The 25,053-nt window shown below is 41.3% G+C and overlaps 2 protein-coding genes across 5 annotated transcripts in view; one reads left to right on the top strand and one right to left on the bottom strand.

Moving 5' to 3' along the window:
- Positions 1 to 19,763, top strand: part of JAM2 (junctional adhesion molecule 2) — a 40,431-nt gene extending 20,668 nt beyond the window's left edge. The window contains exons 2-10 of the mRNA XM_049835168.1: positions 3,887 to 3,952; positions 8,313 to 8,426; positions 9,651 to 9,803; positions 12,621 to 12,826; positions 14,290 to 14,392; positions 15,995 to 16,102; positions 16,914 to 16,929; positions 17,854 to 17,884; positions 19,033 to 19,763. Coding sequence (XP_049691125.1) covers positions 3,887 to 3,952; positions 8,313 to 8,426; positions 9,651 to 9,803; positions 12,621 to 12,826; positions 14,290 to 14,392; positions 15,995 to 16,102; positions 16,914 to 16,929; positions 17,854 to 17,884; positions 19,033 to 19,065 — 830 coding nt within the window. The 3' untranslated portion in view covers positions 19,066 to 19,763. The remainder of the gene's footprint in view (positions 1 to 3,886; positions 3,953 to 8,312; positions 8,427 to 9,650; positions 9,804 to 12,620; positions 12,827 to 14,289; positions 14,393 to 15,994; positions 16,103 to 16,913; positions 16,930 to 17,853; positions 17,885 to 19,032) is intronic.
- A 473-nt stretch (positions 19,764 to 20,236) lies between these two features.
- ATP5PF (ATP synthase peripheral stalk subunit F6) lies at positions 20,237 to 24,918 on the bottom strand. Of its 4 annotated transcripts, none has more exons than XM_049835177.1 (4): positions 24,895 to 24,918; positions 23,958 to 24,146; positions 22,567 to 22,691; positions 20,237 to 20,357 (listed from the first exon to the last, which is right to left on the bottom strand). In XM_049835177.1, the coding sequence occupies exons 2-4, from the start codon at positions 24,125 to 24,127 to the stop codon at positions 20,329 to 20,331; spliced, it is 324 nt and encodes a 107-aa protein (XP_049691134.1). In that variant the 5' UTR covers positions 24,128 to 24,146; positions 24,895 to 24,918; the 3' UTR covers positions 20,237 to 20,328. The 4 variants fall into 4 exon arrangements, with proteins under 4 accessions (XP_049691134.1, XP_049691130.1, XP_049691133.1 ...); XM_049835173.1 differs by lacking the exon at positions 24,895 to 24,918 and adding an exon at positions 24,654 to 24,727; XM_049835176.1 differs by lacking the exon at positions 24,895 to 24,918 and adding an exon at positions 24,514 to 24,644.
- Positions 24,919 to 25,053: the final 135 nt, after the last annotated feature.

A 25,053-nucleotide genomic window follows, 5' to 3' on the forward strand; every position in this document is an offset into this window, starting at 1 on the left:
CTTGGTACGGTCAGTGCTGTTCCCTGCCTTAGCCATGCAAAAGTTTCTGGTACAGTCAAGGGATGGTTAACCACCCAACTCATTACACAAATGCTAAGGCCTAATGGGATTTCCTGAGAATATAGAACAGCCCAGGAGGGGGAATGCACCACCACAAGGAGTAACGGTGACTTTGGGAGGTTCTGGAGAAGTGGTTCCTTCCTCTGGTTTCAATGGCAGGGGTGTCATTTGGGTTTTTTTTAATTTCTTTTTTAAAAGTTCAGCAGGAAAGTTTCCTTTCTTGATGGGGTAGAAGAAAATTTCCAAGCATATTTGTAATGCAAATATTTTTTGCTATTTCAGTATTCTAAGGGTACGTAAATGGCATTGCTGGAATTGTCATCTTCACTTGTTACTTATTTTCATATTATAAATTTCTGCTCTAACTATTTTAGGGTAACACAAAGGTGATGATAAAACATATGAAGGACAGGATAATTGCACACAAATTTGGTAATGTGCATATATGAAAATTCACTTTACATTGCCAGGTGTGAAGCTGTATGCTGTTAGAAACAAGAAATGTTGGACATACATTTGGAAGCGGGCAAGGGGATGGTGAGGCATCTAGAAAAGCAGCAACTCTGAAGAGTAATAGAGGGGTATGGGGTGCAGGTGCCCAGGCCCTGGCAGGGTGGGCTGCAGGGCGGCCTCTGTGAGGAGAGGCCAGGGCTGCCCTGAGCCAGACACAGCCAGTTCCAGCCGGCTCCGACCCACCCACCGCAGGGCACGGCTCAGCCCTGCAGCCACCGCGGCGGAGCCATGGGGAAAGCCTGTGTAAGAAAGGGCAAAACGCTGACCAGCTGTGAGGGGAAAAGTGTGAGAAACAGCCCTGCGGGCACTGAGGGGAGAGGGGGAGGATCCCCTGCAGCCTGTGGAGAAACCACTGTGGAGCAGGTATTGTCCTGCAGCGCATGGAGGACCACGCTGGAGCAGATGTCTGTGCTGCAGCCTGTGGAGAATCCCACACCAGAGCAAGTGGATATGCTTTGAAGGAAGGTGAAGTGTATGGAGGATCCACGTTGGAGCAGGCTCCTGACAGTAATTGTGGCCCACAGAGAGGAGCCCACACTGGAGCAGGGGAAAAGTGTGCAGAGGAAGGAGCAGCAGAGGGGAGCTGTTATGGACTGACCACAACCTTTATCCCTCACAACTGCTGCACTTACTATATTTTTAATTGGCAATAAATTTAATTAATATTCCCGAAGTTGAGTCTGTTTTGCCTGTGGTGGTAATTGCTAAGTGATCTCCCTGTCTTTCTCTTGACCCATAAGCTTTTTAATTTTATTTTCTTCCCTGTCATTTTAGAGGAGGGGAAGTGAGAGAGTGGCTGGGTGGGTGTCTGACAGTTGGCCAAGGTCAACCCATCACAACAGGATACAGTGAATGAGTAACTGAACTTTTGCTACAGTGCCAGGGACTCAAATACCTATTCTGACTGTTGCTCCATGACTCAAGGCAATGGTTACAGATACCAATAGAACTGCAATCTGTATTTTTAAAGAATGCTGAAAAAAACTAGAAAATTACGGAGGGTAAGGGTTGTAGGAGCAGTTTGGATGGAGAATTCCCTCTGTAGTGCCAGACTTGAACAATAAGGAATGATCTTTAATTGAGAAGAAAGCCATGATGGTGTATGGGACGAGTACTGTTTAAGATCTTCATCAATGATATAGACAGTGGGATTGAGTACACCCTCAGCAAGTTTGCAGATGACACCAAGCTGAGTGGTGTGGTTGACACAGGGTTGATGAAGGGATTGAGAGCAGCCCTGAGGAGAAGGACTTTGAGGTACTGTTGGATGAAAACCTGGACATGAGTAGACAATGTGTGCTTGCAGCCCAGAAAGCCAACCGTATCCTGGGCCACAGTTAAAGAACAGTCACCAGCAGGTCAAGGGAGGTGATTCTGTCCCTCTACTCCGTTCTGGTGAGACCCCACCTGGAGTACTGCATCCAGCTTTGGAGTCCTCAGCACAAGAAAGACATGGACCTGTTGGAGCAGGTCCAGAGGAGGGCCACAAAAATGATCAGAGGGCTGGAGCACTTCTCCTATGAAGACAGGCTGAAAGAGTTGGGGATGTTCAGCCTGGAGAAGAGAAGGCTCCAGGGAGACCTTATTGTGACCTTTTAGTACTTAAAGAGGGCTTACAAGAAAGATGGGGACAAACATTTTAGTACGGCCTGTTGCAATAGGACAAGGGGTAACGGTTTTAAACTAAAAGAGGCCAGATTTAGACTAGATATAAGGAAGAAATTTTTTACAATGAGGATGGCATAACACTGGAACAGGTTGCCCGGAGAGGTTGTAGATGCCCTATCCCTGGAAATATTCAAGGTCAGGTTGGATGGGCCTTTGAACAACCTGATCTAGTTGAAGGTGACCCTGCTCATTGCAGGGGGGTTCAACCACATGACCTTTAAAGGTCCGTTCCAACCCAAACCATTCTATGATGGTACCTTCACAGAAAGAAAACAGCGTGCTAACTCAGAGCTGTGAGAACCCATAGCTGAAAGCCCAAATGGACTCACTCAAGTGAGAAATGTGGCACACACTTCAATAGAAGTAATCAGCTGTCAAAAGAAAACAATAAGAAGCAAAAGATTCTTGATCTGTTCATGTCTTCAGATCAAGACTGGACATCCATCTGCTAGGCTGTGTGCAACTCTTCCCCCTTTAGGCAGGGGAAAGGGAAATTACTTCTTTAGCGATGAACAAAGGAGGTCTGTGTACGTGGGAGAGGTAAATAGCAACATTAGACTAAAAGGAGTGAAGCAAGACTAGTTCCTATCATTCAAAAGAACACTATGCTTTTAAACAAGCCGTGTTTCTAAATATTGTTGATAGGGAGAGGCGCTCAGTTCTTGTTCATACCCTCTGTAGCAATTGTTCTGTTGGCTGCTGCAGGTGGAAGAAATGGCTGCACTAGAAATGTCCATGCTGTCTTCAAAACTAAACGAAAGGGAACTTGAGATGCTTTTGGGAAAAAAAAAGTTAATGTAAACAAACCAGTGTAAACAACAGTATTTAGCTGTTCTTAAGCACTTGGTAGTCTTGTAGCCCACCATGAAGTAATCGGAATAACTATGACTGACTCTTGGGCCTTGCAGGAATGCTTCTGAATCATGAGGGAACACAGCGGAGTCCTTTCCTGGGAGCAGAGCAGCTCTTAAGAGAGAATGTGTAGTGATGTGCGATGAGGGAGGAGGTAGCTTGGTGGGGGTTGATATAGGGCTAGTGGTTACTTCACTTGTTCTCTCTGGAATTTCAGTATTCCCAATACAAGAGATATCCAAGAATGTATGGGGTTTTTTTTCTCTTTGATACAAAACTATAGAAATGTTGACTAATGTTTTCCCTCTCATTTCAAACAGAATTTGAGGTAACCGCCAATTACTGCATGCATTTTTTTACCCTGTAGAAGTTGTACATGGTATTCTCCAGTAAACATGCCTGCCTTGTAATAGGAATACAATGGAAAATACACCTACGGATTAATACAAGTCTCCCAAATTAGAAACAGGCTGAGACATTACCCTAGTGTAAAACAACGCCTACTGTTTATATAGAACTTCTCACATGTAAATATTATCATGCTGTTGTAAAAGAGAAATATTACTATTTTTTACAGGTACCAGGGCATGGAGAGGAAAAGATGAATTGTTCAAGGCCACCTACATGGCCAGCCCTGGTCTGGCTCATAGTACCGTGCGTGCTCTGTCTAGCAGACAATATCTAATCTGTCCAGTGTAAGGAGGTCTTGAAAATGTTGCTTGTAGCTGTGAAGCACATACGGAATTACAAGTGTTTATTGCTGAATTGTCTTTTTTTTTCTGTCCCCTTGCAGATCGTAGAGCGTCTGGAATTTCCATTGAAACGGATAACAAAAATGTAAAAGCAGAGGAGTTTAAGGGTACTGTATGGGCATTGCTGTGATTGTTTTTAATATATACACAATACATGCAAACTATGTATACAGAAGCTGTGCAGGTGTTAAGATTGTCTTCCTCTTTTCTGAAGGGCCCTGCTTCTACTCTCTCCATTGAGTCTTTGTGTAATCTTGGTCATGTCCCCATTTTCTCTTAGTTGATGTGGGCTTGGACTAGACGCTCCCCAGAGGTCCATTTCAACCTCACCTATTCTGTGATTCTATGACTTCTTTGTCAGTCCTGGTATCTCACTCTGTAATTTCTGCCTGGTTTTCTTGGACCCAAAATGATGGGAACTGATAGAAAGGAGAAGCATTAATTAACTTACAAGACAGAGAAGTGAGGGACTAGAGAGCGAACAACTGTAAGTCAGCTAGTTGTCAGTAACTATAATTTAATGGCTATTTTTAATTGTCAGTAATGATAATGGCTGTTTATGTATGTATATGTCATATGTAAAATGACAAATGACTTCCAGTAATTTGCTAGAGAAGTTGAGGCAGGGAGAAAAACCTGATGTTTGCTGGGTAGATGAGAAAGGTATCCTAGTAGTGTGTATATGAGATATGTGGCAGGTTTTGTTTGTTTGTTGGGTTTGATTGGAATGGAGAGAGATGGGAATTTGGGAACTGAAAGAACTGTTTGCTGAACTTTAGGTTTTATTCATCTGTTTTGAGGTAAAAATAAAATATTTTGGAGGTCTCTAAAGCTGTTAGCTGGGCTCCTGTCAAGTATTCTTGTAATTTTGGGGGAAGAAACTCTTAATACATTTAGAGCTTAGGACAGGCAAGAGGAGAGGGAAGCTCTTCAGGTCATATTAAAGCTTGATTAGGTTCTGCCTTGTTATATGATATATGGCTTGCATTTTTGTTTTTTTGTTATCTGTTTATGATAGAGTGAGATCAGTTCAACATAGCTCAGATGCCATGGTGAGTTCTTTTTGTGTAGCAGCACTAAGCAAATGGCAGGGGCTGATAGATGTAGCTCTTCCGCTGAATGCAGCTGATCTGAAATGCATTTTTCTTTTCTCCTCCAACTCCTGTTACTGTAGAGGAGGGTGGTCAGTCACTGGAACAGGCTCCCCAGGGAGGTGGTCATGGCACCAAGCCTGTCAGATTTCAAGGAGCATCTTAGTCATATGGTTTAGTTTTAGGTAGTCCTGCGAGGAGCAGGGAGTTGGACTCAGTGATCCTTATGGGTCCCTTCCAACTTGAGGTATTCTATGATTCTATAACCAAATGATAGCTTCCAGACCAGATGTAAATCCAAATTAAACATTGCCCAGACTTCTCCAAGATCCCAGAAGGTTCTTCCAGGCCTCGCAGAGCCTGTGCTGATGCACAGCATCCTGTGGGCCTACCTTAATGGAAGTCAAGTAGACCTGTTCTGGAAAATACCTCTCACTGATTCCATTAGTATGGGAAAAAGCAGGAGAGGGGAACTATAACTAAGGAGGGTTTTATGTTGTATCTGCATGCACTCGCTTTCTTCCATTCTGTTCCCTTTCTCCAAATAAGATTAGTGGGAGGGCATCGATGCTAGCTTTTTCTGAAATGAAAAAATGTGGCATGCAAGAAAGGGGCAGCTCATTCAAGACGGAGGTGACTTGTTCAGCTGAGAACACTTCAGCTGAGCTGTCTCTATGTCAACTAATATAGACCAGCTCATGAGACCAGCCAGCTGTCACAAGGTCAGTAGCAAAAGCAAGTTGAGCTTGAATGATGGGTTTTCTTTGTTAGAAAGATACAAAAACAAAATGGAAAGGAAACTTTAGCAAATCTTAAGATTCAGGAAGTCTCCACCCATCCACTCAACCTGAAGTCAGGAACCTTGGGCTTCCTGAGGGCACAGCATGTTTTTCGAAGAGGCCAGTGTGTATGTAACATGTTTCTGGCAAAGAATGCCCTCCTGCCTCAATTTTTCTTTCAAGTCTGGACATTTTTTCGCCTATGAGAGATCACCAAGGCTACCAGTATGGCCCCTTGGAAGCTTTTTGTTTCCCTACAGAACAGACCTGGGAAATCAGACTCTAAAGGGTGAGTGGGTAGATCTGTCATTAGCTCTTAATTGCCCTTCAGCCTTGTTTGCCGAGACTGGAAGCAAGCCTGCTGGTAAATGCAGATTGACTGTATGTTTGAGCAGTGGATGTTTGTCTCCTGAAAGCTAGATAGGCTTTGCCAAAACTGTAAAGGCTTTTGATCCTCAATACTCTGGCCTATATTGGAAGATAAGCAGCCTAAAGGTGGGAAGACCAATATTGTATTTGTTTCTTTTACAGGAATTTCTGGGAGATACTATATTTTACTTCATTAATAGATTTGGAGCCAGTCAGATGTGTGGTTGGATTCTTTCCTCTGATGTTGTCTCCCAACAGTTCTTATTAATACCTTGACTTAAGAGTTATGTACTGGGGGGAAAAAAAAATAAAATATATATATATATATATTTCAGCATGCTGTTCCATGCACAATGGAACTGCTGAAACACTGAGTTTTTCCCAATAACTCACCTATACAGTTTGTAATGTCTTCTCTCCCTCTTTAGTTCCCCCATAATAACTATAGGCTTGACCACAGACCACAATTACTATGATGCAAGCTACATATTAGTGATGGTTTATGCTGATGTCCTGCTGTGAGGGAGGAAAAAAGAACAGTTGAGCTCCCAGTATGACCTGTTCCTCATTAGGAGCACTAATTTTGGTTTGTTTCCTACCCAGTTATGGCAACTTTAGCAATAATCAGTAACTTGAAATCTCAGCGTCTCTGTGAAATTTGGTTGGTGAAGCCCACTATACATAAGTCAGGGAAACTTGAGTGGACAAACAGAAAGGTGAACAATTGTATGAACTTTCTTTTCTTGAGAACTCAAGAGAAATAAGAGGTAACTGCCAAGGGATGTTATGAGCAGCCTCTGCCACCAGCAGCTCCAGAGGCCTGGGGGTTCCTTCTTCCTGGCCACTGGAGCCCAGCCCAATGTGCCTGGAGACCTGGGGGTCTTTGTCCCAGGCCGATGGACACAGCTGCTGCTTTCCCATTTGCAAGTTCAACCAGTAGCAAGGCTGCATGTGTGTCTCAGGGATGCACATGTGTGTGTGCACACCCACACATACTCACGCTCATGACACTGGCACTGCCAGCTACACAGACCGCCACAGACAAGGTGCTGCCTTCAACAGCACCCACGTATAATGCTGCCTAGGCTCACATAAAGCATTAAGTATAGACAGCTGAGCTTCCTTCCTCTTCTCTGGCTGGTGGAGATTGAAGTTCAGTGGTGAAAGACCTCACACAACACTCTATAGATACACAAGCGTGTTCTTGGATCCCCTGAGTACCAGGACAGCCCCTTTGCGCATCCGCTACCCCTGCCCTACTCATCAGCTCACCCAGCTTGGAGTTTGCTAGTGAATTACACCTCCAGGCACATCAGGTTTAGGGAAGATACAAACGCTGCACACACACCACACATCCCCACTTCCAGAAGCCAGCACCACAAGCCCAGGGGTGCCTACATCCCCAGTTGGTGGCCCTAAGTTTACTCAAGCTAGCACTCCAGGCATATGTGCTGTGAGACTCACCAACACACACTCCCAACATCTGTGGCCCCTCCAGCTACTGATGCAGGGTCCCTCACTCACTCCAGTTGCCCACACCACAGCCCGATTAGTGTGTTTGGAGACTGATGGTCTTTGTCATCGTCTCTGTTAGTCCCTGTCTGTCATGTTTGTGTCTCTGTGTTTTTGTTTGTTACTGCACCCTTTACTTGTTACCACTTTTGCATTGAAAAGGTCCTTGATTGGAAAACCTTCCACATACCCTAACAATAACTAATGTGAAATTGTAACTAAATACATGATTTACGTAGGAGAATATTTAACCATCTTACTGGTATGTTTTCCATCTGCATTAATTTACACATTTAAACAGTTAAACTACTGATACTGAATTCAGAATGGTAATTCACAAAATATTGTTGATAACAGGGTCAGAGTCCTTTTTTAATAGTGGTCTGCTCACTGGTGAGAATATTGAAACCTAAAATGAGGGTGGTAATATAGAATCTGTGCCCATCCAATATGGGAATATCTAGTCCCCAACACCTGAAGTTTGATCCAAAGGCCACTGAAGTATGGGAAAATTGCTAGTTTCTGTTTCCCCATTGTGTTTATGTAAATCTGGAGAAGGTCTGATGACATCACTTTGAGAAGTAGATCTGGCCCTTGCTTACTGCTCATGTTCTTTTGAAGGGGGAATATTAATTTCATGGAGCCTGAATGTGTACCAAACACAATGCTAAAGTCTCTAATTTTCTCTTTCATGTTCTTCCCCCTCCCCTCCCCAGAGGCTATTCTTAGTTGCAAGCACAAATTTTCAAAAGGGATGAGCTTAAGAATAGAATGGAAGAAAATCCAGTCTCAAGGAGTCTCATTTGTGTACTACAATGGTGAATTTACAGGTACAGTACTACAAACTTAGACTGATGGTTTAACATGTCACTCTCTAGCATAGATATCAACTCTTTTGGGGGGAATAACATTAGGAAAATGACTGAAAGAGAATGCTGTTGTCTCTTCATACTAAACAGCTGTCCTTTTGAGGAAAAGAAGTCTTCCCCAAGGGGAAAAAAAAGCATTTCTTAATAAAATTGTCAATGATTAGTTACCTTTTTAATGAAGTTAAATATAATAAAACTCAAGACTAAGAAAAATGGCACTGCACTTTCCTTGACGTTTTTCAAAAATGAAATTACATTCAAATATAACCTTCCCCAAACTACTCTAAGCTCTGCACTCCTATCCTACAAAGACATTTTGGAAGCCTTCTGTAGACCTGGAGGTATGAATAATGCAGCAATTTTTATATACATAAAATATAAATGCAGCTGTATATTTTAAATTATTTGTATTCTTTTCAGAAGTGGCATTTCTGTTTATATGTTCTGAAAAGGACTTTACCTCAGCTTTATGTGTTGAAGTAAATATGGGTCTTTGGTACCTTGTACACAATAAATGAAGGTTGAGAAATAAAATAAAAGCACAGTGATTTTGTTAGTTTGTAGAGCTTGCAAGATGTGCTGGTCTTGTTCATGACCTTGGGCTTTTCTGCATGTGTTTAATTTCAAGAAACACTGGAACTTGTGGTTCGGCCTGTGCATGTAACTTTAATTTCATAATAAGCTGTAAAATGAAAAAAACCCCTCATTGTAAGAAGCTTGATGGCCATATCTTTGCAAAATCCATCAAGTATTTCTTGCCAAGTTAAAATGTCAAATACTTTGCTGTGGTCTCACTCAAAATTCTTTCTGTAAGGTAATTAAGTTAGTGATTGCTATCCCTCTAGTGGAAAATGATGTCTTTTTTGTCACCTGACTACTGCTATACATGTTTTCTTGAAATATCTGCAGAAAAAAAAGCATTCCATCTTCCAACTAGAAAATGTATGAAAGATGTAGGGGTTTTGAACTGATTTTTTTTTTTTTTTTGGACTAAATGGACAAGTTGTGGAAGGTTCTTACTGTCTTGGGAGGGGGTTTACACATTGCTCCTTGGTGACAGACAACTAATGCTGAACAAATGAGCAATAGTTCATAAATTGTACGTGCTTTCAGAACAAGCCAATGAGACGCAGACATTTGCTCTAAGCAAAGAGCAGAAACCTCTCTGTCTGTTCCCCCTTAAAGGTGATCTTCGAGGCCGAGCAGAGATGCTGAATACAGGAATCCGTATTAGAAATGTGACTAGAAAGGATTCTGGAACCTACCGCTGTGAAATCAGTGCAAAGAGTGAAGAAGGGCAACGCCTGGGAGAGGCTACTATTACTCTCACTGTATTGGGTACAAACTTTATTACTTGGTCTTCTGTAAAGAAATTGAATGATGGCAAGGGGTGTTGAAGGTAGGGCTGTCCATATGGTGTGTCACTGCTGGGTTTTTAGGTCTTCTTTGGGCTGGGTTTATAAACACACATGCATATGCACATTCTACAACATACTTCACAAAAGAGCTTTGCAAAATGCACACTTGCATTAGAAGGGAATATAACTAGGGTTTTGTTGATATAAATGTGGGTTTCAGTTCTCAAAACTTAGCAAGTATTGCTGATTTATGTGATAGTGAAATTTCCATTTCTAAAACTGAAGTCACTCAGTAACTAAGAGTCTGCATAAGCTGATCATGGTGTTTGGCACTGGAAAGTCAGCATCTGTCAACACTTATCAAATATTCCTAAGCAGCAGTTCATTCCAATATGCTACAGTGTCCTCCTGTTTTTGGAAGGAGAAACTGCTGCAGTGTCTGCGCAATGCCAGCCAGCGAGCTAGCAATCTGTGGCCTTCATTTACAGGAGAGATAGTGTTGGCTTGCAGGGGTGGTTGTTCTTTGTGGTTTTTTGTTTGGTTTCCTTCCCAGTTGGGAAAAGTAGGGAAAAGTGAATACTGAGCACACTCTTCTTACATTGTTCCTCGTGATTTTCCAAGTGGATGAGTGGTAGAAGTTGGTAGTTTTCTTCTTTTCCCCGTAAAGGGAGAAAAGAAAATATTTTCTTTTTTAGTTTCTGTATTGGTTTTTTCTATTAAAAAAAATTGATCTTTTAAAATTATAAATAAAGTCTCAAAGTTCATTATAAAGGATGATAAATTTATGAATTTCTGATTAGCTCCAACAATGAGGTAATGCCACTTTTTTTCTTTCTTCCACTCTCTCAACAGCTTTCCTCTTTTAAATGTGGCTTCTGAATTTAAAGTTGAAATCTTAGAGCCTAAAGGAGAAGGCGTGTGTGTGTGTGTGTGTTGCTGTGCTGGTTTTGGCTGGGATAGTTACTTTTCTTCATAGTAGCTAGCATGGGGCTATGTTCTGGATTTGTGCTGAAAACAGTGTTGATAATTCAGGGATGTTTTCATTATTGCTGAGCAGTGCTTACACAGTTAAGGCCTTTTCTGCTGTTCACCCCACCCCACCAGTGAGTAGGCTGGGGGTGCACAAGGAGTTGGGAGGGGACACATCTGGGACAGGGATATTCCATACCATACGGTGTCATGCTCAGCATATAAAGCTGGGGGAAGAAAAAGGAAGGGGGGACATTCGGAGTGATGGTGTTTTGTCTTCCCAAGTAACTGTTACGCGTGATGGAGCCCTGCTTTCCTGGAGATGGCTGAACACCTGCCTGCTGATGGGAAGTGGTGACTGAATTCCTTGTTTTGTTTTGCTTCTGTGTGTGGCTTTTGCTTTACCTGTTGAACTGTCTTTATCTCAGCCCACGAGTTTTCTCACTTTTACCCTCCTGATTCTCTCGCCCATCCTGCTGCAGGGGAGCGAGTGAGCAGCTGTGTGGTGCTTAGCTGCCAGCTGGGGTTAAACCATGACAGTTGCTTACAAATATTTTTGAAAGTTAATGTGAATTAATCTGTATTTAACTTGGTTTTCTTTATTTTTGCTTTTTATTATAAAATCAGGCAAGAAAAAACTATGAATATTTGTTAGGGTGTCAGTTGTGCTTTTAATGTTCCATGCGTGCCTCTTCACCCTTAATTTTTTTCTACATAGCTTCAAGGTACCAAAAAAAAGAAAATACAGTTCCTTTTCTGTTCACATTAATAAAAATCAGAAAAGAGACATTCATCTTCACAGCAGAAGGGATGATCAGGTAACGGGCATCTGTGTGTGGGAATGTTTGTTTTTAATTTAAACTGAAATTAAGTAGCCAATTGTTTTTGGTCCTGTCTAGTTTAGGCCCAGCCAGCAACTAAGCACCATGCAGCCACTCACGTATTTCTCCTCCCCACCTCGGTGGGATGGGGAGGAGAATCTGGAGAAAAAGGTAGAAAACTCATGCGCTGAGATAAGGACAGTTTAATAGGACAACACAAGGAGAGAAGAAATAATAATAACAATAATACTAATAAAAGAATATACAAAGCGAGTGATGCACAGTGCAATTGCTTACCACCTGGAACCTGATGCCCAGCCTGTTCCAGAGACACAGTCCTCCTCACCACCCCCCCCCCCCCCCCAGGTTATAGACTGAGCATGACATCATATGGTATCGAATATCACCTTGGCTAATTCAGGTCAGCTATCCTGGTTGTGTCCCCTCCCAGGTTCTTGTGAAAATTAACTCTATCCCAGCCAAACCCAGGACAGTCCTCAACCTGGGATTTACACAATGGTGGCCAGTCATGGTAATTCTTTCTGACAATCATTTTTCAAAAACCAGTTGACTTATTTTAATACAAAAAATCTTCCTCTTCCTCACTTCTGTTTTTGAATACTGGGACAAGGGAAGGGGGGAATTGCTGGACTACAGATTCCCTGAGTTATCACTCCTCTGTCTGTGAACAAAAGGCCCCATACAAGAAACGAGGTGAAATAAACTCTGAGGTTGGATGAGACTGTATAGACTGGAGACAGGATGAGACAGCATGTGGTGGGGGAGGCTGGGAGCAAGCCTCTTACATTTTTAACAACTCACAAATTTTACTGTGCTCTCCAGTAGCAGGACTCTGCCTTCAACCCCTTCTCCAGCATCTCATTTCATTAACGTGGTAATTTCTAAGCATGTACACAAGTGCTCCCCTCCTCACTAGTGACTGTCAAACTGCTGTCATATAGACAATACTGGTAAGACCATGTAACAAGTGCAATTTCATTGTACAGTTGCTCCAACTATGCCGGTGTGTGAGGTACCCAGCTCTGCAGTGACCGGAACAGTAGTGGAACTGAGCTGTAAGGAGACTGAGGGGTCTCCTCCGTCTGAGTACCAGTGGTACAAGAATGGTGTTGCCTTACTGGAAAAGACAGGAACAGGCAGTGCTAGAGCAGCAAACATAACTTATACCATGAATAAAAAGTCTGGCACTCTGGTAAGTGTAATCACCAACTCCGTCATAACCAGCTATCAAGAAGATGAAATTTACTGTTTAGTACAACGATGCACAGGGGTCTTAATCCAGAAATGCACAAGGTCTTTGTCAGAGATCAATGTCATGCTGAAGTATGTGCTAACAAACGTAGAAGGTGGTTTCTGCCTGAGACCAATGACAAGCCATAGACATTGAGTGATAAAAATTGGGTGAGTTGCAAGGATGCAGTAATGATAAGTGAGCAGAATCTAGAAAATACATGACAAATTTCACCTTGTCAGTTAGCTAACTAGTGCCAGGTGAGAATGATCTCTCAGTATATCAACAGTTATATTTGATAGTGCCTTAAAATCTGAAATAGTGACTTGGCACACTTAAGTGGGAGTGTAGCACTAAGGGCAGTCGAGAATCTGTGCAATCCAGTAGCATTTACAAGTTCCAGTCCAGTACTTGTGACGTTAATGGAAATGAGTCGGGGCTGTAAGTAAGCTTAGTGGTTTTAGTTGTAGTTTGTTTTGTGGGCTGGTTTTTTTTCCCTCAGAAGCGGCTGTCTCTTTCTCATCCCTCCCCCATTAGCTGATCCTTCTAAAAAAATTGATATGTACTACTTACGATGCATTGTCAAATGAGATACTTAAGAAGTAAAGAGTTGTTCTAGGAACACCCTACTCTTTTGCGTGATCAAATGTGAAAACTGAAATGTGACTAAGCATTCAGAGGTGCTGTGGATCTTTCAGCACTGTGGAAATTAGGTGGACTACTCAAAATTACTAATCACTTCTGAAAATCTTAGTTTTAAAGTATGGGATATATTAAAGGGGAAAATGTTAACAAGTCTAATGATAAAGATACACAGAAACACTGAAATTGACATGAGGTCAGTCTCTGTCCATCTCTTGCTTCCTCATTTTAATTTTTACAGTAATAGCATTTGATAAGTAGTACAGTTTAGCATTTCTCCATTGGAAGAAGAGAGAAAGTGCCATTTCTGTGTGCAGGGAGGGAAACCCACAAACTTTCTGTGGGAAATATTTTTAGTAGTACATGGGTGTGTTTTTCATTGGGTTTTTTGTTGATTTTTTGGTAAAATGAACAAAATGTTCTGATTTCAGGGATTCTGAAATTAGAACATGTCTAAGAGAATGCATTTTATTGGAAATTACTGATACACTGAAAAATAATCTCCTTGTAGATACACTCCTTCTAGTTTAAAATGTCCATCTAATATACCCTCTTAGACCAGAGGTTGAAGTTAAGGATCAGGGAATGTGACTAGGGAGCTGAATTATGAGGTTCAACTGGACCAAAATTTCTAACTTGCTTTCAGGTTTGGGGTTTTTTTGTTTAAAAAACCAACCAACCAAAAAAACCCTATTGACATGTCAAAATGTTTATCGTACAGGAAATTCCGATTATTTTTTTCTTTTGTATTCTGATAATGGTTTTGGACTCTTTCTTAACAGCTGTTTAACACAGTTACAAAGAATGACACTGGAGAGTATTTCTGTGAAGCCTCCAATGGGATTGGATTATCTCAGAAATGCTCAGTGAAGCGAATGCAAGTTGGTATGTGTCAAAGAAAATAGGTGTGGAAAACAGTCTTGCAATAGAAGCTAAGATCAGATTGAATTATATCTTTTTGTTTGATTATGGCATTTTGGGGGAGGAATAATAATAATAATGAGTTCCTTATATGTAGTTGCTGTGGCTACTTAAAGCATTCCTTTCTTACACGTCGAACATGTCTCACTGTATTTCACGGAAAAGCAGCTAGTTTAGTACTTTAAAATTATTGCAGTAGGTTGCTAAACACTGAACTTCACAGAACAGCGTTATCCATATGAGAGCCTTAATATTTCAGAAAGCTTTTATGGAAGGTGTACAGGATAATGCGCCAGTCCTCTGGGTTATTTTTTTTTTATGAAAAGCCTCCCTTTTGAGATGCATTCATGTGAGATCTTAATGTAATGGATCAGAAATTTAACTGAATGACTCATTTATACCTGCCAGAGTAACACTGAAGAAGTCAGTGTTTCTCAAAAAAAAAAAAAAATCCTGCTGTCTTTTCTACTTGCACAGCATAGGTGAAGCGTAACATTGGTTAGCTAATAAAGAATTTAGCAAAGGCTGGAATGTTTGCAAAATACCAAACTAGCTCTGGCAGATGTGACAGGAAAGCAGACGGTAACAAACCCTAACAAATACTGCACAGAAGTTTATGTCCAAGTATTCCATAAAGCAATTGTCTGGTGCTTTCTTAGAACTTTGCTGGAAATCACTGTATCGCAGCTTTTAATGTATTCCTGGCTGATTATGAGCAAGTGTTCCCCAAGCTACCAAGACAGAATACCTCTGTTGTGGAAATACTCACCAAAGTCCTAAACTGCTGTCAACAAATGCACAAAAACTGATAGGTTTGGGGGTAAAATTCCAAACCGTGTACTAATGTATGCTTAAAGTCAGGAACCAAGTAAGTAATTGGACATACAACAAAACATATTCCACTTGTTGATGTTTTTGTTTTTCCTAAAATGGATGATTGTCTGCAGCTCTTGGTGATTATAACAGGAAATGGGCATGGGTCATCACCTTCAAAGTAAAAATGGCTAGATGTTTTGGTAGCCCAGTGTAGAGTTTAACTTCAGACATCTGGGCTACAATATTTATTGGCCTTTATTGTGTTGAATTTTAAAAGCCTTTCTGTTAAAAAATAAAAAAGCATTGAATTTTAAATAACTCACCTAAAGAGTTCTTCAGGACTGGGACCTGACATTGCCATCAGCCGTTTCAGTTATTTTAGGCAAAATAACTACATGAAAACACTTGTTTTAAGACTTCTAAAGATTTCAAGATATTTTCCCTTAGAGACATAAGACTTGAATAATACTTATTGGGGATAGGTATGAGGAGTATGTATCCCTTGATCCCTCTTATTCTTTCCTTACTTTTGACCCAAACTAAGCAGTTGAAGTGTGTGGAGCACTCCTGTTAATGTGGTTGTGATACAGTAGTGGTCTTGGACTGCTTATGTACATCTAAGTGTTACTAATTAACTTATGCAGCTTGGGCCAAAGACCCCCTATAGATACAAAAGGTGCCTGTAGTAATTAGGGAAAAAATCCAGCCAATGGAACTTTTTACAACTTACAACATGTTTTGTAATTACAGATGACCTTAATGTAAGCGGTATCATTGCTGCTGTAGTATTTGTGGCTCTGGTAATGGCACTGTGTGGCCTTGGAGTATTTTATGCCCAAAAAAAGGGCTACTTTACAAGTAAGTAAAATAACATCACTCCTTCCTTGTGTCAAAAAAAAAAATCTGTACTTCTGCCAACTGTAATGTTCTCCTTTTCATGAAGACTTTAACTCCATGGTACTAAAGCTAAAGAGCATTACAACAGAAATTTTTTTGTGCATTTTTATTCTGCGAACTTCTACTACAGAAGATAGTTCAAGAATGACACGGAGATGTTTGTGCAGTTGCATGAGGCTACCAAACAGCAGTCTAGGGAAAGCAGCAAGCCGAACCCTGGCTCCTGGAGCCTCTCTGCTCTCGTTTTGAGAGCGAATGGCAAAGAAAGGCAACATAAAAACAAGCCGTGCATGTTCACTTGTAGTCTCAAAGGTCTGTGCGGTTGAGTTCTGATGAAGGGGAAACTAAATTAACTGGCTCCCTCTTCTGGGTCGTGGCGAAAGTGCACGTAGAGAAAGTTTGCTTTTAAGGATTGCTGCAAAAAGCTCTGACACCAAGTAATCCTATCCGTAGCGATTACATTAGTGCCTTGTAGAGTTCAGCACAGCAAGAAGGTATGCTTGTCGGGGTCTGAGAAGATCTGCTGCCTGAAAGTAACAGGCTAACGTAGCTGCTGTTAAGAGTTCGTGTTCACTTGGAAGTTCATGTACCCTTGAAAAAAACCTCATCTTTTTTCTGTTTAAATTCATTACACCAGAAAGGAACATTTACTTCGGAAACTCCTTCTAGAAACTCAAGAGCTGAATAAGCTATGAATAACTATTTCAAAGAACTTTAAATCAGCTAAGGAAACTGTTCTTGTGCTAATTCTTTTTTTTTTTCCCTTTTTCAGAGCAAAGCTCTTCCCAGTAAGTATCTTGATGCAAGTAGTACACAAATCACTGTAAACTTCATTTACATTTCTGATTTAGTAACTGTGATGATTGTTTAAGGCCTTTCCCACATGATTCTTGTAGTGGCTTTTTTGAACACTGAAATAAACCTGATCCTACACACCAGCTGGTTCCCTTATTAGAACCATCATGCTGTTCAGAAAATGAATTAGGCGTTATTACTGTGATAAATGTGCAGAGATGTATCTTTTTATATAGTTATGGTTTACACCCCTAACTCAGCTACAGGCATGCATTTGTCTCCTCTTGAAACTAGACAAAAGATGATCAGAACCAAATTGACCTGTCCTCATATCCATGTCTACAGATTATTTCAGGAAATGTTTTATAAAAATATGACTGCTGGAAACTTTCTGAGGGTGTCTGGTCTACTCCTTTGATATGGATTTATTTCATGCAGTTAAATTTCTTAATAGCGAGTCAGAATTCCTCAAGCTAATTTAGTGCTCCCCAAGGCTAAAATTGTATGCTTCATTGGAGGCTGGCCTCCAATTTTGTTTTTTCTTTTAGAAGTTTATCTTAGCACTTACAGGTAATAGCAGGTAAAAAAGAAGAGAGTAATGTCCTAAAGAGAAATACAAATATTACTTTGAAATACCATGTGATTTATACTGGCCATGAACTAGACAAAAAGCATAACTGGAAGACATGAAAAGACAAGCTAGGGAAGGTAATCTGACAGTGGTTCATGAGATAATGACAGCTATCTAAAAGCATTCAATGGATTTGTTATTGTAACTTTTTTTCTAAGAGGCAAAAAACCCCTAAGGATTGCTCGAAATCTTGAAAATGCATTCATAAATAAGGTTCTCAAAGGGTTAAAACTAACACCAGAAAAGTCACTATTTAACCTATGTTGCTTTCCTGTTCTGTTAACAGAAAGACCAACTATCGATCTACAAGTGAAAAGGTAAGTATTTTGCATTCAGCAGTGTTTAAGTTTTATGACTTCAAAATTCCTTAGATCTGTGATGTTTTTGCACACACACAACCCCCCACACCTGCCAAACCATACATGCCACCAAAACCTGAAGATACCTTATCTCTGTTTGCATTTATAGCTTTATGTTACTCAGTCTTAAGTGCCATGCAACTACAGTACCTTGCTCCGTATTTTGTATTTTCTTTACCACACTAAACAGATTTTTACCTGGTTGCCTTTAACCTAGTTCTTTCTACACTTCTCTGTTGTATTAGCTTCTTTCATTCTTCTTCTTTGCCATTTTCATGATTATTTTTCCTCTTATCAGATAAACTAAAGAGGCAACACCCTTACACTATTTGGCAATATCATCTCTATACTGTCTACTTAATGATGCCATTTCTTGTAAAGAAAAGAATTCCACACTTGCTTGTACATAGCAGTTAAACAAGGAAACAAATTCAGACACAGTCCAAGGCAGCAGTGACAAAAAGATTGGGCCTTAATTCCTCTGAGATTAATGTGGGTCAAAAGGCTTGACTAAGTATGGAAGCTAAACTAGTACTTTTTTCCCCCCTTCCTCAGTGAGAGGGCTCAAGGGCTTTAACTGCACATACATTGTGCAGCTTTTCAGATAGGAGCTCCAACTAAAGCTTCAACTAGCAGCAACTTAATTTCACGATCTACAGTTTAAGGCTACATTAGTAACCTTAAAAGCTCACTGAATGCCACCCATTTCTTTAATCAAAACAGAACATACTAAATAGCATAAAGTTATTCCTTCACCTTGTACATATGTAAGAAACTTACTGAGGGCAACTGCCTGGTTGCTCTGAGTGGGAAGGAGCAAACTTTGAAAAGCTGTGTTATCTGTTTGTCGATATTAATGCACTTACGAATCAGATGCTTAACAGAGCTGTTTGATACTACTATTTTTTAATGTTATTACTCCTATTCTGGGTAGCATGCATTCTGCAGACTTCCCTGTCCAGAAAAGAGTAAACATTAATTAACAGTGCTTCAGGCATGCTTGTTTTCAATCTCCATGCCTTAGTTTCTTCTGAAATGTACGCTACTTGTTAATCTGGTTAAAATCTTTGAACCATTACTTATATAACCCTGTTTGCTTCATTTAGGATTTCAAGCATACCAAGTCCTTTGTTATTTAGAAGATTTCAGCCTCTGTGAGGGACATCAAATGACTACTTGTTATACAAAAGTATCAAAGGGATCTTTTGACCTCTGCTCTGTAAATATTGTTTCCATGTACTACATGCTGAAAATAGAAATGGCGAATGTTTAGATCTAGTTAACCTGTCTGCGATTGCTTTTTAAAAAAACAAAACCCCCAAAAACTTAACTTAAAGGTAGAACTAAATTGAATATACAAGTCAACTTCTGTGAAGACTTCTCATTTTGTTCATGTATACATGCAGCAATACAGGATTCACTCTTGCCGCTTGGAACAATCTATTCAAATAACTTTCATAGATGACCTTGCTACCACTACTTCTACTATTTGTGTCTCCACCATTGTCAACAACTCAAACTCTCCTGCAATTCCGACTTAGTACCTTGGCATTATATTAGATTTGCTAAAGCCATCTGTAAGTGCATAAGTAGTTGTGCAGAGTTAAACTCGCCATCCTGACGGAGTAAAGCTTCCTGTAACTGGGGCTCATGCAGTGTTTTATTGTCTAATATAAAATGCCTACAGCTTCTCTTCCACAAGTCTCTCCCTCTCACTTTCTGTAGACTGCCTGTGTAATTTCATTCTGAAGAAAAATCATGCCAGTACAACTCAAGCTGTAGTACTTGGACCCTAACTGTTGAAGTGTCACAAATAAATAGTTCCTCAGAACCTGAAGTGTTTGTGTCAGTAGTTCAGTTACTGAAATTTAAATCTCACAACCTCATTAACAGGTTTCAGTTGTTTCTGTAAGAGTAACACTTCATCACTTGCATGTTCACTGATGCAGTGTAAAATTAGTATATTTGTGCCTATGCTTTTAGCTGTGCAGGTCCAGCAGTACTATAGGGCTTTGCTACAGATTGAGAGTTCATGGTTTTGTTTTGGGATTTTTGTTTTGTGGTTTGTTTTTTTTTTTCTTTTTTACAGAAGCTTTTGGCTTGTGACAAACTCAGAAAAACAAGTAGTTCCTTCTTGGTGTATCATTATCAGTGTTACAACTTCTCAGCACTAAAATGTAGCTTGGCAACGGAGTTTTGCAATTAACATTGAGAAACACTACTCAGATGCCTCAGTCACTTAAAGAGTTGACGATCATAGCTAATTACGCTTACCATACAGTTAAGAACTTATTGATGCTTCTGAAATTTAACTGAAACACTGCATTTATTAAGTTACAACTGATGCCATGTTCAGCACCTCCATTGATGTACACTGCTGTCTGGTGTACAACCTGCAGAGATCACTTTGGAGTCTCCTCAAAGTTGGGCTCTAAAGGAGGAAGGGGAGAGAGAGAAAAGTCGTATTAGTATCTTTTTATTCCAGCCTTGAACACCACAATTCATCTGTTATTCAAAGAAAACTAAACATTAAGTTGGAAGGCTAAAGCAAGCTCTTGTACATTGCAGTCTACACCACTTTGTTTGAATTGGGGTATGATTGGACGTGGGGAGCACCAAAGAATAAACTACACTGGAGACAAGTCTTTTCCACCTTAAACATTATGCATAACATCTCTAAGAGAGTAACAGTCTGCCAAAACAGCTTTCAGCAACACCTGGGGTAGGGAGAAGCCAGCAGAGAAAGTGAAGAAGTCAAGCAGAACACTGCTGGACACAACACTGTATTTCCAACAGACCTCTGATATTTCCAACAGACCTCTGGTATAAGAACAAGTAACCAAGCTCTTCTTTCCTCTTGATTAGTGTCTTATAGCTGATTAACAGAATGGACTGCACAATTTCAACTCCACTTAACAGATGTTCTCCACATACAAACACTGGGGAAGGAGTTCCAGATGTCAAAGGTACAAACTGAGAAGGGTTAGGGCTTTTGACAGGTGGGCTGTTAATGCCTGTTTTCCTTGCTACAAAGAGTCTGAGAGCTAAGGTTCAGCTTATAGTAACCTTCACTAGGACAAAAATTTAAGTTTCTACCCATCTAGCCACTTAGTTTTGAAAACCTGTTGAAATTAATTTAAGGATAGGCAACAGTGGTAAAAGAACATGGTCTCCCCCCACTGTTGTTCTGTTCCTATGGTCACACATATTTTGTTTCATTATGAAAAAAAAATCCTAAACTTTAACATGCATTGTTTCACATATTGCACAGAAATACAACTGAATATAAAGAAACCACATCCCTAAACTGGGGGGGGGGGGGGGGGGGAGAACCACCACAGACTACTTACAGATGCTCTGTTTTATTTGCACCAGTAACAATCTGATACCAAATTCTTCCTTAATCCAGAGAAAATACCACGAAGACCCAGAATATTTTTAGGTGTGCTCCTAGTCTAAATTAGACCTTCCAGTTAGTCTGATCAGAATTAGAAGTCACTGGCTAGGGTGGCTTGACCTTGGCTGGATGCCAGATGCACACCAAGCCTCATGCTCTCTTTCGCTCTTTCCCTTCCTCCCTCCACAGGAGGGTTGAGAATAGACACTGGTTTTCACCCTTTCACGTTGTCACAGAGGCACCACCAGCATCGCTGACTGGCTCAGCTGTGTCCTGCAGTGGGTCCGCTTTGGAGCCGGATGGAACTTGCTCTGTCCAATATGTGGGCAGCCCCTGGCCTCTCCTGATAGAGGCCTCTCCTGCAGCCCCCTCCCCCCCCCAACATTGCCACATAAACCAAATACACTGGCACAGTTGCAAGATTGCTGAATCCCAGCCACCAGCTGCTTACAGCTTAGGAGAAAGACACCAGCTGCTTACCCCCACAAATCAGACTTTAGCTAAAACTGCTTGTAAGCAATGAAGACTGAGCTGTACTTACACAAGTAAGCAAAAGAAACAAAGAACTATAAAAATGAGCCTGTCTGTAAAAAAAATTAAGTTGCCTTTATGTCTTAAGGCAGACAGAGTGTGCAGTTTCTTTGCATTCTTGATAAACCATTCATCACAAGCATTCTTCTTGTGATAATCAATCTGGGTAATATGAAAACATGCTAACACAAACAAGTCATATCCAAATAACTGAAGAAAAAGGTTTAATATAACTTAGTCACAAAGTAATCATCAGTAACAAAGTTAAGTTCTATGTTCATTTTCTGAAATCACTGGCTTTCCAGGTGAGCTTACAAAAATATACAAATTGCAGTTTGGATTACATAAGACAACTGGTTTTCAAATTAGAGTCTGCTGACCTCTTTGGGGGGATAAGAAAAAAATATAACGATAGGGCCTGGGCTATTTCTTTAGGGTCTGTGAAAGGTAATTAGGATAGCCTGATCTGACTGCTGGTTTTTTTTAAGTGTCTGTGTGAGTCCACATCTCTTCTGGAAAAGGCAAATAATAATAATTAAAAAAAAAAAGTCAGACAGAATCAGATGTGAACTGTGCAAAAGTAAGGGAGATTCACTGAGGGCATCTTACATGAGATTAATGGCCCAAATAAAAACTAAATGGGAATTAAGAAAACTGGTCAGTGAACATGTCTTTACCTGCAATTATGAATTCAGTAAGATTGTTAACTCACCCTCAAATTTAAATTCTGGAAACTTGGTTAGGTCTCCCTCACCATAAGCTCGTTGAAGTCTAGCAAGGGATTCATTCATGTCTTTCTGAAATTCAGGGCCTACGTCAACAGGCCCTCCAGCTTGCCTAAAAAACATTAAAAGTTCTGATTAGCAGTTGAGTTCTGGAATTTCAGGTGGAGGTTCTACATTTTTATGGCCATTTATGAATTAAAAACCTCTCTGACAATCAACTAAATCAAACCATTTAAAATATTTCTAAAAGTTGAGATATGACACACCTTAGGGCCTACTTACCTTACACATAAAGGAAGTTCTCAGGGTAAAGTACAGGCTTTCTACTATCAATGATGAAAATCCAAGCTACAGAGGTAGCCTTTTGAGAGAAAACTACACTGAGCATCCAGGCTTTCAGGGCTCTTAGTTTCACTTGTTCCAGGTGTGATTTCCTAACAAAATATGATTTGTACCCCTGCTATTTCTAAATTCATGATCTTGGTTAGTAAAGCTTAACTGTTCTTGCAAAGAGAACATGTTTTGAATACTAAAGAAGCAAAAAACCCTCAAGAGACAGTGCACCTTGCATTCATATAGATTCGGGCAGAAATTTCTTGGGATACAAATATAAAATAATTAAAATAATAACTCTTTATATTACCAATGCTTAGTTGTACCAACACAGACATCACTTATGATTGGTAAAGCCACCAAAAATATGCCTCCCTACACAGGCTAATTTGTAGGTATGGAAACACACATGACCCTGCAGGAGAACTATGAAGTGGCTTATTTCCTTCCCAAGAATAATTCCCAAGAATAAATTACACAGAATTATGGTAGTCTTAGTTTCCTCTTAAGTAGTTCATTCAAACCTTACAAGAATCCAAGATTACATTTGAATGAACTGCTTGTTAACTTAAGAAGTTTAATGAATCAGCCTCATAGTTCCATTAATTCTCAATTGCTTTTTGGAGGCTATTTCCATTCAGCTTCTGGAAACAAGACTGAAGACTAGCCACTTTCCCCAGACAAAAAAAAAGGTTGTGGTTTTTTTTTTTTTTTGTCTATTTACAGAGCACAAAGATGGATAAATATTAACATACTGGTGTGTTCATGTAGTGTGCAAAAAACCTTAATTGAGTGCCTTAACTCCCCCAAAAGAACGACATCAGCTTTACTACTTTTTTTTTTTAAGGGGGAGAAAAATGGACATTTTCTGTCAGGTATGCAAGAACAAGCCTTCTCACTTGTGACACTATCAGTAAGTGTTGCAGGAAAGCATATCGTAAGTATTTAGAGTCCAACCGACAGAGCTAGCATATTTTAGCATTGGTCAAAGTCAACATTTTTTCCCCCTTTTGCCATCAGCCTTAAAATAATTTCTTTTACTTACTTGCTCTTTGTGTTGTATTCTCTGATCTTGTCCAAGAAGAGCTTCTGAACTGGATCGAGCTCTTTTGTCTTATTAAAGACAACAGCAGAAAGCCCTATGTTTCTGCGCAAGTGAGTGGAAACAGCAGAGCGAAAGATGGAAGAAAGCTGCAGAATCTGATGCAGAATCATCGTCACACTAATGTTTTAGCTAAAAACAAAACAAAACAAAAACAAACAAAAAGCCAAACCAGAAACACAGAACTAGTTAGATCTTTCCGCAACGTAAATCCGTAAAGCAGCAAAAAGATTTGGTTCGGAGATGAGCTTTAAACGAGCACGCAATCCGGGATGGAAACTCAAGCAGCCGCCAAACCCGGAGAGCCCCGCACCACCGAGTCCGCTGCTACCCTTCAATTCCGCACTGCGACCGACTTTGCTCCCACCGCCACGGGGACGGACAGGGCATTTCGGGTTTTGTCTTCTTTAAAGAAAAAGCAACATTCTAACCCAGCCGAAGCCAGCAGCAGCATCGGCCGCCGGCCCCACCGCTCCCCCGCTCTCCGTCTCCACCTCACCCGCCCCGGGAGCCCTCGCAGGCAGCGGGGCCGGGAGCCGCCGTTAGCTCCAGGGTCCGGATGCCCCAAGCGCGAACAGAGGGAGAAGGAGCCGCCACCCCCCGGGGCCGCGGGAGGAAGGGCACACCAGCTCCGGTCACCTTGGGGGAGAGGAGCCGCCGCCACCGCCGCCCCGGGTCCGCCCCGCCTCCCCCCGCGCAGTGCACGCCGGGAAGCCGCCCCGTCCGCGCGGCCCGGTGCCGCCACAGCGCCGAGCCCCGCGGCCGCGCACACGGGGTCCCCGGGGCGTCCCCGCCGCGCGCCCCAAGCGCCGCAGGGCCCCCCCTCGGCTGCCAGGCGTGGGGGGAGAAAGAGGGAGCACGGAAAAAGCCCGCCACCAACCGTTCACCGCCGGAAGTAGGCGATACGCTTCCGGGTGGGGGGAACGGTGGGGCATGACAGGCGGCGCGCGGGGGCCGCCGGGAGCTGTAGTTCCCGCACCCGCGCGGGGGGTGGCGGTGTCGGCGCGCCCTCCCCGCCGGGCCCGCGCTGGGCCGCGCT

This window comes from Accipiter gentilis, chromosome 32, assembly GCF_929443795.1.
Source record: "Accipiter gentilis chromosome 32, bAccGen1.1, whole genome shotgun sequence".
In the NCBI taxonomy this organism is placed as follows: domain Eukaryota; kingdom Metazoa; phylum Chordata; class Aves; order Accipitriformes; family Accipitridae; genus Astur; species Astur gentilis.